The sequence below is a fragment of the Cavia porcellus genome, unplaced genomic scaffold (genome assembly GCF_034190915.1).
Source record: "Cavia porcellus strain 051 isolate PalLab524CR breed Dunkin Hartley unplaced genomic scaffold, mCavPor4.1 scaffold_25, whole genome shotgun sequence".
Lineage (NCBI taxonomy): Eukaryota > Metazoa > Chordata > Mammalia > Rodentia > Caviidae > Cavia > Cavia porcellus.
The window spans coordinates 25,758,436-25,775,595 of NW_026947508.1; the positions used below are offsets into that span (position 1 = coordinate 25,758,436).

At 38.7% G+C, this 17,160-nt stretch overlaps 1 protein-coding gene across 7 annotated transcripts in view; it reads left to right on the forward strand.

The window, feature by feature from the left end:
• Zscan20 (zinc finger and SCAN domain containing 20) overlaps window positions 1–17,160 on the forward strand; it is a 29,671-nt gene that overhangs the window by 5,105 nt on the left and 7,406 nt on the right. For 3 of the 7 annotated variants that reach the window (XM_063236022.1, XM_063236027.1, XM_063236028.1), the window contains exons 1-2: window positions 92–196; window positions 9,708–10,226. In XM_063236022.1, coding sequence (XP_063092092.1) covers window positions 9,813–10,226 — 414 coding nt within the window. In that variant the 5' untranslated portion in view covers window positions 92–196; window positions 9,708–9,812. Of the gene's footprint in view, window positions 287–9,707; window positions 10,227–17,160 lie in introns of all 7 variants that reach the window. The other 4 variants (XM_063236026.1, XM_063236024.1, XM_063236025.1 and 1 more) reach the window with 4 other exon arrangements.

Genomic DNA, 17,160 nt, shown 5'->3' on the forward strand with positions numbered 1-17,160 from the left:
TGACACAGCTATTGGTGTACATCTCAAAAGCTGCACACGGAGGGAGCCACCCACAGGCACTCGCGCGGCTCCTTCTGGGAGTTGTAGTTCTAGCTGCTCCGTTCCCGGGCTGGCGCCGTCCGGACTCCGCGTACCAGCATTCCCTGCGCGCGCATTGGAGCACTTCCGCCCTGTTGTGAAGTGGGTGTCTTGGTGGGTGAGTCCGGGTGGCGGGGCGGGGGCAGCCGAGACGCAGGCACTGGGCTGGAGGCTTAGGAGGTGTTGGTGTCACAGAGGGACGGGGAAGGTGAGAAGGCCAAAGAACCTTCAATGTAGGGGTGGAGGGTGAAGGGCGGTCAGAAGATGAAGTGTACGGTGATGGCAAGGGTCATAGAGGGGTCGTGGATGAGGAGAGAGGAGGCCGCGGGAGTGAGGCAGGGCTTAGAAAAGGTCTGTAGGAGAGGCGGAGAGAGAGGTTTAGGAGTCGGAAAAGTCACATTGGGATCTGGAGAGCACAGAGGGAATGATAGAAGGTTCTGGGGCCCTGGCAAGAAGTGAAGATATAAAGGCCTAAACTGGAAGCCAGATTAAAAAAAAAAAAGTGTTTCATTTGCTACCTACCGCCTAGAATAAGCATACCTAATTTGATAGCCTTTTTAATGGTTGTTAGTTACTTCTAGAACTCAGTGGGTGGCACTGGCCATTATGTTCTGTCCCAAACATGCACTTCTTTCATTATGCCTGATGGAAATGAATGGCTGTCATTCACTTTACCTACCTACTGACTTTATCTAATGATTCCTCTTGCATTCTTCCACACTGATGGATCCTCACATCTTTGTTTAATGTCTTTAATTTGCACCTTTCATGTCAGGGGTTTGGTCAAAGTCTCCTTTTCACTTTCCCAGCATGGACCAACACACCGAACCCAGTGTATCTTGTTTAACTGACAGATTTGATTGTGCTTTCTCCCTCTAAAAGCCTGTCATCACAGATTGAGTTAAATCCAAACATCTTAGCTTGTATCTAGACCCTTTATAAACTCCCTTTGCAGCCTAATGATCCATCCCATGCTTCAGGGCTGTCTAGTTTCCCACTATTTTTCTGGACAGGCCATCATATATACTGTTTTCTCTGCTTAGAATACCTTTCCCCCAGTTATCTACTAAGAGATCCATTCTTCCTTCAAGAATCAACTCAACTGTTACTTTGTTCAATTCTCTTAAGCAGATTAAGTCATCTCTAACCTTCTGTTCCCATAACTTCTCTTACTGTATTTATTGCATTCTATCATAATTATCTGTGACTTCAAACATATTTCTTCCACTAGATTGAGTATCATTGTACAGGTACAATTGTGAATCATCATTTCCTCACTGCTCAGTCCAAAAACAGTACACATTTGATTTAAGCCAAGGAAGTCAAATACTTGGTGAATGACAGGAGACCATTAGGGTAAGCTTTATTATACTTGAATTGAAGACCAGTGGATTTCCAGGGCCAAGAATTTCAGTGTTCTGCCTTTCAGAGTTGTTTGCTGGAAGCCAAGGCTAATTTAGAGCCAATGGGAATTTCAACTGAGGATAGCAAATAATATAGAATATATACTTTCACTTCCATTTTCTATGTGCCTCACAGTCATGGTTTATTGGTTATAGTACATACTCTTTTGGAACTGGATTCCTCAACATAGTGCTGTAGACCATCTTTTAGTTGACTGAAGTCCTTGCTTTAAGCAAAACTTACTTGTTCTCCCTAGTTTAAACCCTATTATGTTAAGGCTGGCCTGCTTTTAGCCATAGCTTAGACCATCAGCCAAGTGGGCCTGAGAGCCATTGGGAACTTGTAGTTTCTTTTTTGTTTGGAGGCCACACACTAGTCTTTGCTTTTTTTCTGGGTGTGGGGAGAACTTTCTCTTCTCATCCTTCACACTGGAATGGGTTGGTTCCTCTTGTCTGTATCCATATTCCCAGTCTCAGGACCTAAGATGTTTTTCGGCTTCTCTGTGTTTTAAAAGGGATCCTGCTCTTGATTGTTGTTAGCACCCATCTTTTGTCTTTTGTGGGTGGGATCTGTACCATTTCTAGATTTTCCTGGATGTTGAAGTCATTAAGCTGAAAGGTCACTAAGTGGCAGCCCATGGTGAATGACTTTTAGCCATCATGCTTTATTTAGTCTCATAGTGTTTGCAATAATTTGTGTTGGCTGCTAACTTTTTTTTTTTTAAATCGGTACCTGGGATCGAACTCACAACTCTGCGCTTGCAAGGCAGGCACTTATGCGGCTGAGCTAAATTCCCAGCCCCCGTTTTTTTTTTTTTTTTTAATTGGTGGCTGCTAACATATAAAAATCCATAATTCTAGCTTCTTTTGGAAAAATTGGAAGTTTGGGGTATACTTTGGGTCTGTATTCCTCCTGGAATATTCAGTTCCCTCCCATTTCACTTTCCTTCACACATGTATTCATTTGCATTCCTAGGCCCCTGTAGGAATATAAGATGATAACCACTGATTCTAGTTTCCCTTTCCTCTTGTTTTGTACCCATCATTTTAACTAGAGAGTCTGAGGTGACTGCTAAGTAGGGTTAGACTGTAAGGTGCCAGGGGTCTTGGCCAGGACAAGGAGTTGCCTGATAGTGAAGGCCTGCAATCTGGATTGGAGAAATACCAAAAAAAGTTTAAATAGACAAAGAGCTATAAGCAAAAACAAAACAAAACAAAACAAAACAGAATAACCTCCCCGCCCCCAAGTATTATGAGGGAGTCCCACCACGGGGAGAAGAGAGGGCCCAGCCCACTAGGGAAGATCAGATGGAAGAATCTTTGTGAGAGATCTCCTTGGTTTCAGAGGCAATATACTTGTGGATTTTTTATCTTATCTATCATGATACCTGATTGCATAACAAAGTAACAGCATTTTTTTTTTCTAACATGGTGCAGGTGGCCCCTTTTATATCTAACTTATGACATTTTTAATGTATCTTTTGATTGTATTTTTCAGCAGGATGTTTAAGACCAAATTAAACTGAGACCTGTACTAATTAAAATTAACTTCTTGCTCTCAATCAAGGCCAATTAAATCTCGTCAGGATTTGTCTTAGAACGGTGTATAGAACCTCTCTGTTCTTGACAGTGTCAGCTGTCAGGATGAGTCATGGCCATTGCTTGATGAAGTTGCTTTTTGTGAAAGATTGGGAGACTTTTTTTTCTTCGTGACTCTCCATAGGCAAGTATGTATCGTAGATCACTTTTCTCTTTGTTCCCACAGTCTCCTTGATCAGAAGACCACGGACTCACAGAGTTAGGAAATGTCATTGCAGAGGTTCTCTTATATCCTGGGTTTTTATTGATATCAGAGGGCTGGAGTCACAATATTGGTTATCTGCTAGCCTATCTATCTTTTTAGTTTTTGGTCGCCAAACCTCAGTTGTTGAACATCCAGAAGAGAAGATTGCTAATATTACAGTGTAATAAAGCAGGAAGCATGACATTACTACCTTATCTGAATATCAAGCAGCTTAGAACATAAAATAGAGCTGTTGTTTTTTTATCAACCATGGATGTCCTAGTATTTAAATCCCTGTAAATGTTAACAGTTACACATTTGACTCAGAAAATTTGAAATTAAAACCATACATAATATTGTAGCATGACAATTATGACATTTTGTAACCACCAGAATTTCCATTCTGACATAAAATACCTCTTTTAGTCAAGCATAGTTATCTAATACATAAAAAAGCTTTTATCTAACGTATTGACCTTTGGTGAGATGTACATTACATAAGTTTTTGTTAAAGGCAGATGTCAGAATCTGAAAGAAAGCCTATTACCATAAACAACCCCTGTTTTACATTTTGGAAGACCTGTAAATCTGGAAGCATGAATATATTTAATCACAGCCATATGAAAACCTTGATATTTTAATTTGGTTTTGTATCAAGAACATCTTTTATGAAAAAACCTTATTGTATTACTTTTATATATAAAACTTAACCTTTTGATGATGACCAATGTAAAACCCAACAGAGTGTTTTTGATCAATGAGAGACTCAAGTCATGGTATATAAATAGCAGTGTACATTAAATTTATACAGCCAATTATAGCCTGATTTTGACCAGCTGGCAATTCAGGTGGGAGCATGTTTTTAGATCTAAACCTTATTAAATTTTGAACAAATGATCCAGAAATGAAAGAAAAAAATTGTTGAGCTCAAATAAAAATCAGCTGTTTGTGGGTATGACAAAGAAACAGAGATGGTCTGTGCTGATTGGACATAGAAACATATAAGCTTAACAGACATCTTATAAAATCAGAGTGCACTCAAATGTATTTGGCTAGTTTGAATTATAACATAGTTTTTAGATTTGTAAGTAAAAATGGACTAATTAGAACCATTTTATAGGTCAATTAAGAGATCGCTTATAGTAAGAATCAAAAGGAATAAAACCTTTTACATCTTTTAAAGCAAAGACAGTTACTAAAGACAGCTATAGAAAGCTATAGGAATCACAAATTGAAGTTCTTATTTGATGTTAAATAAGGTTGGGTGGGGATAATGATGGTGACACTTGGGAGGGGTTGCAAAGTGGTGAGAGGGAGGAGTGAGATTGGGTATGAGATTGGGCAGGTGGGGAAATTGGCAATAGTGGGGTGGAGGCGGAGCAGGAGGGAGAAAGGGTGATGGAGAGGGGAGGAGAAGATGGTGACAGAGAACAGGAAATCTCTTGGGGATATGGGGGTGGCAAAGGCAGAACGGACATCATCTGTAGGGTCAGTGGGATTGTCAGGTGGTGGGTATGGCTATGTGGAGCAGACCAAAAGAGCTTGGGCCACTCCACATGCTTGAATGAGGGAGGGTCCTGCCCTGAGCACAAAAAAGTCGTGCACATAAGAAATCTCTAACCATTTGCCTTTCTGATAGCAGAAATTGTGTAGATTATGGAGGATATTGAAAGTGTCCTCTTTGGGCTAGCAGCTGGCATTATTGGACATAAGCTGTCTGGCAGTAGACTTAGGGTGAGACACCCAAGCAGAGTGTGTTTTTGGGGTCGGGAAGGGATATTTCCCATAGTGATTGAATTAGAGGTGAGCCAGAGGTTCCAAAAGCCAAGCCACAATCCCTTGGAGAGTTGTCACCCTTCTCAGGATTGTGTGAACAAGAGAAATCCCCAATACCTGTATCTACCAGTCACCAAGGAAACAAGCAGGGAGTCCTGAAGGACGTTGTCCCAAAGGATGTGGGGGAAATCCTGACATGAGCTCACAGTTTATGAGACTGGAACCCTGAAGCAAGAGGTGGCTCACCTGTGAGAATTGACATGGATTGGTGTTGGATGGAAGCTACTAATGGCAGTGGCAGATATGAGAGAAAGAGGAAAATAGGGGCAAGAAATTGCAGAAAGGTGGGTTGTTGACTGCAGGAGCTCAAATCAGGGGTTGACTCCCCGGAGCCACTTGCCCTGTTGATCTAAGTCACAGCGCCAAAAATGTTTTTGGCACGGTAGAGAAGTAAGAGTAGAAAGAGGAAAAAAAGCCTTTATTGTGGGCATGGTAGGGCTGCAGAAGCATGCAAGATCTCCCTGAGGCAGACAGAGAAGCGGTGTGCTTTTATTTGGTTTGGCAGGGGGTGGTGTTTGAAGGGGCGGGCAAAATGATGATGTATTGACAGCTGATTTGGGGGGTCGCTGGCGTGCGCGAAAAGTGAGATGTTCAATTTCAGCTTGGAAGTTAACACAGGAGGGACCTGCCGTTCCTCCACGGCCCATTGCCATGCTTGGCAGGTGCCATACTGTTTCATATGGGCGGAGCCCATCACTTTCTACTCTCATGTACCATGCTCTTAGAAGTCTGGATGACTAGCAGACCTGGAGGAGGCCCTGTGATACAGTTAAGCAAAGTGGAAAAGACAGGTCTTGGGCTAGATTCTAATTACCATTTGCTAGTTGTATAATCTTAAGTGAATTCATAGAATCTTAATTTCTCTATATATACTGAAGATGTTGTAGGACTGTACATTACCAGATAATTACCTAAGGTCAGCTCAGAAGGTGAAAATCACATTTAGTTAAAAATTGCAGCTTGCAGCTCTTTGGACAAGGAGCCATTTTAGAAGTCAACACAGTTATCTTTCAGTAAGCTAATCAGCACAGCCAGGTTTTCTTGTGTGAACATTAGATGGAAGAGTTGAGTTTTTAGGGACTGTAGTGTGTGAAACATTCACTCACACTCAGTGTAAAGAAACATTTAGGGGAACTAAGACCAGATTGGGGAATAGTATAGTCATGGGTATCAGCATCATATACTTACTCCAGAACAGTCATATGGTGAATAGAACAGGTGGTATGATTTAAATTTTGCTTTTTTCCTATTCTTTGTATTGGAAGTTACAGGTCAGTGAAATGCAGTGCCACACCATAGATATTCTATTTTCCTGGAGAATTTGGTGAGAATGTCAGTGTAGAACACCTAGCACTGTGCCTGGCACTCCATAATTACCTACCTTTGGAGGGTGCTGGTGTTAGTGAGGCTTGGGTGTTCCTGGTGGCTTCACGACTGAGGAGTGCCATTTGCTCATCCATTTTCTCATGGCTACCTCAGTGCAAGTCACCCTTATAGCAGATGACTGTGCTGACCTCCATCTCTATTCACCATAGCCTGCTGTCCATGTTGTTTACAAAAGGAGTAGAAAAGATTAACATAGGGTTCCTGGGCTTTCTGATTTCTATGTGAAACTAATCTTTGGACTTTTGGATCATCCCAAAAGAAGATTCCTATTATCTGTGACTTGGACCCAGTAAGACTGCTATTCTGTGTTTTGTTGTAGTGTCCTCTTTATGCAGGAACACAGATATTTTTGGTTACTTACTTACTGTCTCACAAGACTGTAGCTTTTGTGAAGACAGGATTGTGTGACCTAGCTACTGTTGGGTCTGTAGCTCCTGGTATAATAGATTACGTACTGGATGCTGTGTGAATATTAGTAAACCAGACGAGGCCAAATGTATCTGGTCTAATCCATCAGTAAAACAGTAGTTTAAAGAAGAATTATGAAAGATTAATTCTTTAGTTTAATACAAATTGCGGATCTTGCATAGTCCATTAGGCTCTTGATGTGTCAGATTCACCATTTTAATAAAAGGCAACATGACTTTTTAATGGCCCTGCTATCAGATAGTGAGTTGAGGACTGGATACATAGTAAAGTAAGGTAAGTTCTAGTCCTAGTAACCCAGTCTAATGAAGTTGTCAGATGTTGGAATAAGTTACTCTAATAGTGTAGGGTAACATTTTAGATGTATGTACCAGCTGCTTTATGAAGGAAAAGAGGATCAGGGGCCAATTTTTAGAGACCAAGGAGGAGGGCAGGGCATGATATGCATCTGATATGATCATGATATGCAGACACTTTTTTATCACAGGAAGTGACATTTGGGCTGGTAGCTAAAGGATGATAAAAGAAATTGCCTGGTAGCCATGAGTTGTGCTCCTAGCCTCTAAGTATGTGAAGAGCTTTAGGGAAATCTTTATTTTTTAAATTCATTTTTGCCTTGTTTTCATACTGGGCAGTCCAAATGGTCTAAAGTGCAAAATGCTAACCTCTCCACTCATAGTCCAGCTGTGTTGTTGCCGCTCAGAAGCAGCTCATAGCTTTCTTTGAGTGGACATGCCATGTTAGCTTGTCTCAAAGAGCTTATTTTCTCATGTAATCCAGCATGAGTACCATCAGGGAGGCTGTAGTCTCCTTGGGGATGTATGCGTACGCAGCCATCTAAAACAGCATGGAAAATGGTACAAGTCATGAAGAGATGGACATAAAGAGAAGAAAGGAATTCCTCTAGCATGAGCAGCTCGTTTATTTATTTTTTTTTTAAATCTACTGTGCATAGAAAGGGGTTAGTTATAACTTTTGCTTCATGACACAGCTGCATTAGTTCATCATTTACGACTTCACTGTTTGCTCAGTGCTTCCACCCTGTGCTGAGCACTGTACTAGATTTCTCTGGAAGTTTATAATGTAGTGGATGAGATAATTATAATAAAGAGTGATCAGGGTTATGGTAGAGAAAACGTAAGATGCTGTGGAAGCTCATGCTGAGGGTGGAATCTTGTTTCAGGGAACACTGAAGTTCTTGAGGAAAAAAAGTGGAGACCTAACTAGGTGAGGAAGGGAAAGGAGAATGGGAGTTCTGTGAGTCACATGTTGGAATTGCAAACTATGTAGTTGGAAGCCCCGGACTAATGGGAGCATGATGAAGAAATGAAATTCGACCCTTGGACAAGGTTTGCATTTTATCCTGAGGGAAAAGATCACTAAAGAGTATTTAGCAGGGAAGTGATGTCACGTTTTGTTCTAGTCTGGTGATTATGCAAAGAATGGACTGGGAAAGGAGGTGAGTGTAGTTGAAGCAGGCTAATACTCAATGGAAATGTCCTGTAGGTATCTGGATGTTAGGGTCTGGAGATAGCACTGGCTGGAATTTTGAGATGATCAGTTAGACATCATATTACAGTGATACATGGATACTAACGTTTATAGCAGCACAATTCATTATAATCAAATCCTGGAAACAGCTTGTATGTCTATCAGTGAACTAAAGAAAATGTGTTATCTATATACAAGGAATACTGCTTGGCTGTAAGGAAGGATAAATTTGAGACACATGCAGGAAAAATAGATGGTAAATGAAATGAGTCAGACACAAGTTTAAATACCATGTGATATTTCTCACTTGAGTAAGGCAAAGTAAATAAAGAGCAAAATGAAGGTTTGGTAGGAGGAATAGGGAGATAGATACTTTGTAAATGGGAAACCAAGGGCAAGGAACGTGAGCAAGAGAAGGGGAAATAAGAAGATTTGTGTCATGTACATGTACCAAATATGCACAGTGATGTAAACATTCCATGCCATAAATATGAACGAATAATAACAAAACAATGAAAATGGGGAAAGAGGATTTAGAGATGGGGAGGTGGCTACGGGTAGGAAGAAGAATAAAAAAAAGAATCAAGATATGTTATATACATGTATGTACTCCCTAAGATGAACATAAACTTCATGTATTGTAAACATGTATTAAAAAAAATGGTGGTGAGTAATCCCAAATGTATGGCAGGACCAACAGGGAGTGTAGAATTGAGAAAGGGTTTTTGTAAGGAGAACATTCTGTGGAACACCAAAATTTAAGATCAAGAAGAATAGGCCTTACAGAGGGGGTTGACATTTATTGATTTTTAAATTAACTAAGTTTATTGGTACATTTTTAAGTATACATCAATGATCACATTTGTCATAAGGAATTTGTACCCATGCATGATATAACTTGATACCCCCATTTCCCTCCTCTCCCCTCAACTTCTCTTCCTCTCCTTATTTAAAAAAGCTTTGTTTGCATATTTTTCTTCTTTTGAGGGGGTAACATTTAAAACCCAATTGAGGGAAGGACAGACATTGTACATGTGCGAAACGAAGACTTCAGGGCCAGATCATGGAGGCTGGTGCTGGCCGAGGTGTTCAGGCATGTCCTGAAGGACTTAACACTCCATAGCAAGCTGTCTGCTGGCTTTGTGCCAGGCTGTAGTCTTACTTCCTGCCTACAGGAGAAGTACGTTGCTGAGCTTCTCTGTGCCTACCAAAGGAGTTGAACAGTATGGTAGTGGAGGGGTTGTGAGGAAAACGAAGCTCCTGTGTTTTTGCTTACTCACCCTTTGATTTTTTTACTTTCACAGCCTTGAGCAGTCTCTCTCCCAAAGGCCTCTTGAGAGACACAACATAGATGCAGGAAGTCATTGAACGAGGACAACACAGCTGAAGCAAGGCATACAAGCCAGTCAATGGCTGTGGCTCTGGAATCTGAGGCCCAAGCCTCTCCCTCACCAGAATCTCAGAACCTCCTGATTGTGAAACTGGAAGAGGACTCATGGGGATCAGAACACAAACCCCAGAAGGACTGTGATCCTATCTCTGGTCCCGAGGCTTCCCGCCAGCGCTTTAGGCAGTTCAAATACAGGGATGCAGCTGGACCCCATGAGGCCTTCAGCCAGCTCTGGGCTCTCTGCTGTCATTGGCTGAGGCCAGAGATCCGCCTCAAAGAACAGATCCTAGAGCTGCTGGTGCTAGAGCAGTTCCTGACCATCTTACCCCAGGAGATGCAGAGCTGGGTGCAGGCACACCACCCTGAGAGTGGGGAGGAGGCAGTGGCCCTGGTGGAGGATTGGCAACGAGAGGCCCAAGCTGCCCAGCAGCAGGTGAGGCAAATAGTTTGTTTTCCAAAGATAGCTCTGCCAAGGCATGAGAGCTGTGATTTGATTTATAAGTGCCCCAAATCACAATAATGATAACAATAATTATTGAGCAATAATTGTTGACATTTTCTGAGCACTACTATGTAGCAGGTACTGTCAAGTCTTATAAACAATTTAATGAGATAGATACTATTACCCTCATTTTACCAATGAGGAAACAATGGCAGAGTAAAGAGAGTTAATTGGTTCAAGGTTGCACAGCTACTAGCTAGAAGAGCCAGGATTTGAACCCCAGCAATCTGAACTCTTGACTGCTTGCTTGCATAACCACTACTCCAAAGTGCCTCTCAAGAACCATACTGAGCAGTATGGTTAATCTGTATTATGTTTTATGTATATCACAATCTTTGTATGACTTTTTTGGATGGTTATAGCAGTAATATAAGTTAGTAGGAATAGTATTTTCCCCATTTTTGAGGTTAAGGCTCCAAAATCAGAGGACTCACAAATGTCACTTGGTACGCAAACCAGAGCCTAACCCTCCGGTTCCAGTGTCATTGTTTTGCCCATTATAGACGGGTGTGTTACGATTCATGGGAAAGAAAATAGCTTTGAATTGTGAGACCCAAATGAGATATTAACTAATATTTTTTGAGTACTCTTGTGTCAGATACTGTTCTAATCTTTTATGTATCCCTCATCCTATGAACCTAGCAGTCCAGGTAGGTACTATTGTCATTGCCCTCTTTCAAGTGAGTTGACATACAAAGAGGTAAGTAACTTGTCTAAATTTATGTAGGTACCAGAGCTGAGAAAAGGGCAGTGAACACATTGTGTATGCAGCACATTGTGTTACAATTTCAACAATTTATGAGCAGCCCTGAAGGCCTATGTTGTAATATATAATTTTGCCATGACAGATTTTGAATCTCAGTATATGTAGAACAGATCCTTTTAGCTGGCCATGGGTTAAGCCATCCATCTATAAACTTCACCTTAACATAACCCTTTCCACTATACTTGTCACAGTCAGAAATTCTTGTGATATTATATTAACCACATTTTATTGAGAGAAATGTTAGGTTTGAGAATATATCCTTTAAAATGGTAGGGATTTTCTGCATATTTAAAATGTAAAGGTCTATATAGATATGAGATTGGGGTAAGGAAGGATTAAGAACTGTGGCTTTCCATTTGGATTCCTTTACAAATTGATTGAAGACACTTTAAGAGAGTAATATTTAGAGAACTAAATATGAGAACATGTGCCTTATTTTAATATATCTCCTCATTCCCTCATGTTACTCCTGTTAAGAGACCATTTGTCTTAAGTGTCAGTGAAGAAACAAATGGAAGTCTTATGACTTCAGAGCTGGATGATAAAAGAAGTTGAGACCAGAGATGAGAACTGACTTAAATCAAGATCTTTTTGATTTTTTCTTCTGTAAGGATGAAAGAATTGGAATACTCCAAAAGCTCTCAATTATGCTCCCTGACTTGACCAAATGTTGAACTGTTTCTAAACTGAGAAAAAAAATTATGAAGCCTGCTTTACTATAAATTTTTTTGGTGTGTGTGACTCTCATTTTTGTTTTTCTGGCTTTTCTGCCTGCTCCTGAGTACTCATAAACTTTAAAACAAATTGATAAATAGCATATCTCAGGCACATGTGTTATAACCTGTGATCTTCTGTTATAAGGCATATGACTTAGTTTTATTTCCTGTAGGTAAAAATTTTCCAAGTCTTCATACGGTGATGAAATATATCTTATGTTCCTCAAAGTTAACTATCAAAAGAGATTATTGCCAAGATACCCTAAAATGGATTGTCCAGCTCTTATTTTATTATCTTTAGCTCATTTCATTTGTTATCACGGTATTACAGAGTGACATTCTTCGTCAGGGACACAGGTTTTTTTAAATAATAGACATTTTTAGGGCTGGGGTTATGGCTCAGCAGTGCAGTGCCTGCCTGGCAAGTGCAAGGTCCTCAATATGAGTCCTGGTGCAGACAAAACAAAACTATTTTTTAGAGCAGTTTTAGATCATGGCAAAACTGGTCTTTCTTTCATCTCTCCCTCTATCCACATCCCCCACTAGACTGGTACATTTGCTACCCTGAGGAACCAATATTAACACATCATTATTGTCCAAATTCTTTAGTTTACATTAGTGTTCTCTCTTGGCATTGTACATCCTCTGAGTTTTGACAAATATACATATAATGGTGTGTATCCATGATAGTATTATCATACAGAATAATTTCACTACCCTAAAAATTCTCTGGGCTCTATCTGTTTATTCATCTTTCCCTCCTAAATCTTGATAATCACAAATATTTTTACTGTATCTATAGTTTTCCCCTTTCCAGAATGTTACCAAGTTGGAATAATACAGGATATAGCCTTTGTAGATTGACTTCTTTCACTTAATCATATACATTGGAATAATATAGTATATAGCCTTTGTAGATTCTTTCACTTAATCATATACGTTTAACTTTTCTCCGTGTCTTTTTATTGCTTCATAACTCTTTATTTATTTATTTCTGGTACCAGGAATCAAACTCAGCCTTGGGCTTGCCAGGCAGGCACTGTGCTGTTGAGCTACATCCCTGGCCCTTCATTTCCTCTTAATGCTGAATAGTAGGCCATTGTCTGGATGTACTACAGTTTATTTATCCACTCACTTGCTGAAGGATATCTTAGTCATGTGTGTGTCTTGGCAGTTATTTATAAAGCTGCTTATAAATGACTATGTGCAGATTTTTGTGTATGCACAGTTTTCATTGGGTAAATACCAAGGAACATGACTGCTGGATCGTATTGTAAGAGAACCATTTTAATTTTGTAAGAAACTGCCAAATTGTCTTCTAAAGGGATTGTACTGTTCTGTGTTTCTACCTGTTGAGAATGAGTTTCTTTCTTTTTTTTGTACGGGGAATCGAACTCATAACCTCGCACTTGCCAGGCAGGTGCTTATGCTGTTGAGCTAACCCCTAGCAGAGAATGAGAGTTTCTGTTGCTGTACATCCTTACTAGCATTTGGTTTTGTAAATACTCATATTTTGGCCATTGTATTAGTGGTATACTGATTTCTCTTTGTTTTAATTTGCATTGATTGGTGAGAAAATATTAAAAATATTTTTCATATTCTTATTTGCCACCTGTATATCTTCTGTAGATGTCTGTTTAGGTCTTTACCCATATTTTAATTGGGTTGTTTTCTTACTGTTGAGTTTTAAGAGTTTTTTGTATATTTTGTGTAACAGTCCTTTATCAGCTGTGACTTTTGCAAAGTTTTTCTCTCAGTCAATATCAATTGTTTCTTTCATGGATATTGCCTTTCGTGTTGTATTTAAAAAGTCATCTCTATACTTAAGGTCATCAGGTTTTTCCTGTTTTATCTTTTAGGTGATTAATGTTTTAATTGAGGTCTCTGATGCATTTTGAATTAATTTGTGGGAAGGGTGTAGAGTCTGCCTAGATTTTTTTTTTTTTTTTTTTGCATGTGGAGGTCAAGTTCTAGCATCAGTTGAAAATACTACTGTTACTATATTGTGTTGCCTTCTGTGCATTGTCAAAGTTTAGTTGACTGTACTTATATCTGTTTTGAGTCCTCTGATTCATTTCTATTGATTTTTTTCCTTTTGCCAACACCATACTTTCTTGATTATTATGGATTTATAGTGAGGTATTGTGAGTTCTTAAAATTTGCTCTTCTCCTTCAGTACTGTAATTGCTGTTTTGGGTCTTTTGGCTCTCTGTTTCCACAAAAAATCTTGTTAGGGTTTTAACTGGGACTGCATTGAATCTGTAGATCAAATTGGGAAGAACTGACATGTTGACAGTACTGAGTTATTCTCTATCTCTGTTTTAGTTAATATCTTTCATCAGAATTTTGGAGTTTTACTTCTGTAAATTGGTGAATATTTTGCCAGAATTATACCTAAGTATTTCTTTTTTAGATAAAAATATGTGTTAGTTTCTTTTAATATCAAATTCTGCTTGTTTAATACTGTTAGATATGTAGGAAAGTGATTGACTTTTGAATATTAGCTTTTGCATTGTGAAACCTGTATCATGTATTGATTCTAGGAGTGTTTCTCTCCCACCACCGCAGTTCATTTTGGATTTTCTCCATAGATGAGCATGCCATATGCAAGCATAGTCAGCTTTATTTCTTCCTTTCAATATGCGTACCTTTCACTGTCTTTTCTTGTCATATTCTATTAGTTGGGATTTCCAGTAAAAGACCGAACAGGGACACCTTTGTTCCTGACCTTAATGCAAAAGTTTTAGTTTTTCACCATTAAGTAGAATATTAGATATGGGTTTATTGTAGATATTATTTGTAGATATTCTTGATCAAGTTGAGGAAGCTCCTCTCTAGTCCTAGTTTGATGATGATTTTTATCATCAGTAAGTGTTGAATTTTTTTGAAATTATCTTTCTGCATTTATTATATAATCATGATTTTTCTTCTTTTGCTTATTGAGGTGATGGATTTTATTAACTGATTTTCAAATGTTGGACCAATCTTTCATACTTGGGATAACTCCACTTGGTTGTGGTATATATTCTTTTTGTGCATTACTGGATTTGTTAATATTTTGTTGAGGATATAGTTTTACATCTATGTTGGTCTGATAGTATTCTTGTAATACTTTTATCTGATTTTGGTATTAGAATATTGCTGACCTCACAAATGAGTAAGGAAAATTTTTTCCCTTTTGTCTTCTAGAAGGGACTACAGAGAATTGTTGTAATTTTTTCCTTTGGCAGAGTTCACCAGTGAACCTATAAGCCTTGTGCTTTCTGTTTTAGAAGGTTACTAATTATTGATTCAATCTTTAAAGTAAATATAGACCTGTTCAGATTCTGTTTCTTCTTGTGTGAGTTTTGGCAGGATATGACTTTCAAGGAATCGGTCCTTTTCATGCAAATTATCAAATGTGTGGGTACTGGGTTATTTATAATCATTTAATATCATTTTAGTGTCCTTGGGATCTGTGATGATGTACTCTATTTCTGATACTAGTGATTTGTGTATTTAGTCTTTATTTTCTTAGTCTTTATTAGACATTGGCACAGGTTTTGCTGTATTCTGTATTTTTTTGTAAATTGTATTTTCATTTTCATTTGATTCAAAACATTTTAAAAACTTTCTTGAAGTTTCTTCTTCAGACGATATATATATAAATTTTTTTATTTTTAAATTTTCTTTTGTCCTGGGGTTCAAATTCGGGTCCTTGCACTGTACTTGCCAGCCAGGTGTTGTGCCACTGACCCAAGTAATATTCAGAAAAAATGTTTTTAGCCTAAGTATCTGGATTTTCTAGCTATGTATTTTTCTGTTACTCATTTCTAGTTTAATTAAACTAGAATATCTTCTAGAAGATATAGGTCTGAGAGAAGATATTCTATGATTCTGTTATTTTAAATTTGTTAAGATATGTTTTATGGCCCAGAATGTTGTACAGCAAATAATATTTTGTATGAGCTTAAGAAACATGAGTAGCATTCTGTCATTGGATAGAATACTTCATATATGTGAATTATATCTTTTCTGTTTTACTTGATTCATGTATCTAAATCCCCTCATACTTTGTTTGTTTATCGAGACAGCATCTCACTTTGTAATCCAGGCTGGTCTTTAACTATGTGGCCCAGGCTGGCCTTGAACTCACAGGGATCCTCTGTCAGCTGCCCAAGTGCTGGGATCACAGGCATGCCCAGCATTATAGTGTGTTTAGTTCAACTATGTCTTTCCTAAGTTTCTGCCTGCCAGTGTTTCCATTTCTAATAGAGGGATTTTAAAGTTTCCAATTATACTAGTGAATTAATTGTTTCTCTTTACAGTTGTATCAGTTTTTGCCTATATATAATATTTTTATGTTGTGTTTTAGGAGCATTAAACATTCAGTACATATAACCCTTATGTGCACTAAGAATTATTATGTCTTAGAGTATAGACTTTTACATCATTTTATAATATCACTTTTATTTTATTAATTAAATTTAATTCATTAAATTTACTTACTTAAAATGACGGAAATTTATTTTCATACACTTCTGGAGACTGGAAGACCCAGATCAGCATGTCTCTGATTTGGTTTCTTCTGGCCTCTCCTTATCCTGGTAACCTTCTTGGCACATCTTTTTACATGGCTCCTGTCTGTGTGCCAGTAATGCCACTTTAAATTCTTGATACCTTTTCTTGCTTTGAAGTCTGCTGTGTCTGGAATTTATATATTTTTCTTTTGGCAGTGTTATTTTGCTATATTCTTCCCTTTACTTATCTGTGTCTCCTCGTCCTCCCCAATGACTGACTGGGTCTGCTGGACCTTTTAACTCTCAGGATTTTCCACCCTGAGCCTTTCACAGTTCGTCAATTACAGTTTATTTTTTCTGGCTCTGGCACTAGTTCCCACAGGTTTGTACTCTAGTAAGTGTGGTTCTCTGAATCTACCTGTTTTAATTTCTTCTGTTTTGAGGGCAGCAGTGTATTTTATGACCTCACTTGATGGATTCAAGAATTGTTGATTTTTCAGTTGGTCCAGGTTTTTACCTGTTAGGATGAAGAGATACTTCTATGATACTTGCTGAACTAGAAACAAGAAGTTTGTTCTACTGACTTTTTACCTCATTATTACTTGAATATACTTTTTTCTGTGTCTATAGTTAGCATTCATATAATCAGAGTCTTTATTTAGCAGTGGAACAGGTGGAGGAGCTGGGCTGAAAGTAAGGATTGTTGTTGAGTCTAGGCACTTAGATCCTCATCTGTGTAAATGCTGGTCTATTTATTGAAGTCAGTCTGATGGCTTCCTCATTACACCTGAAGTCCTTTACAAACCCGTTAAGCCTCGGACCATAGACCTACTCAAAGTAACATTTCTTGCCCTCTGAAGTAGGCCTTATTGAACTAATGATTG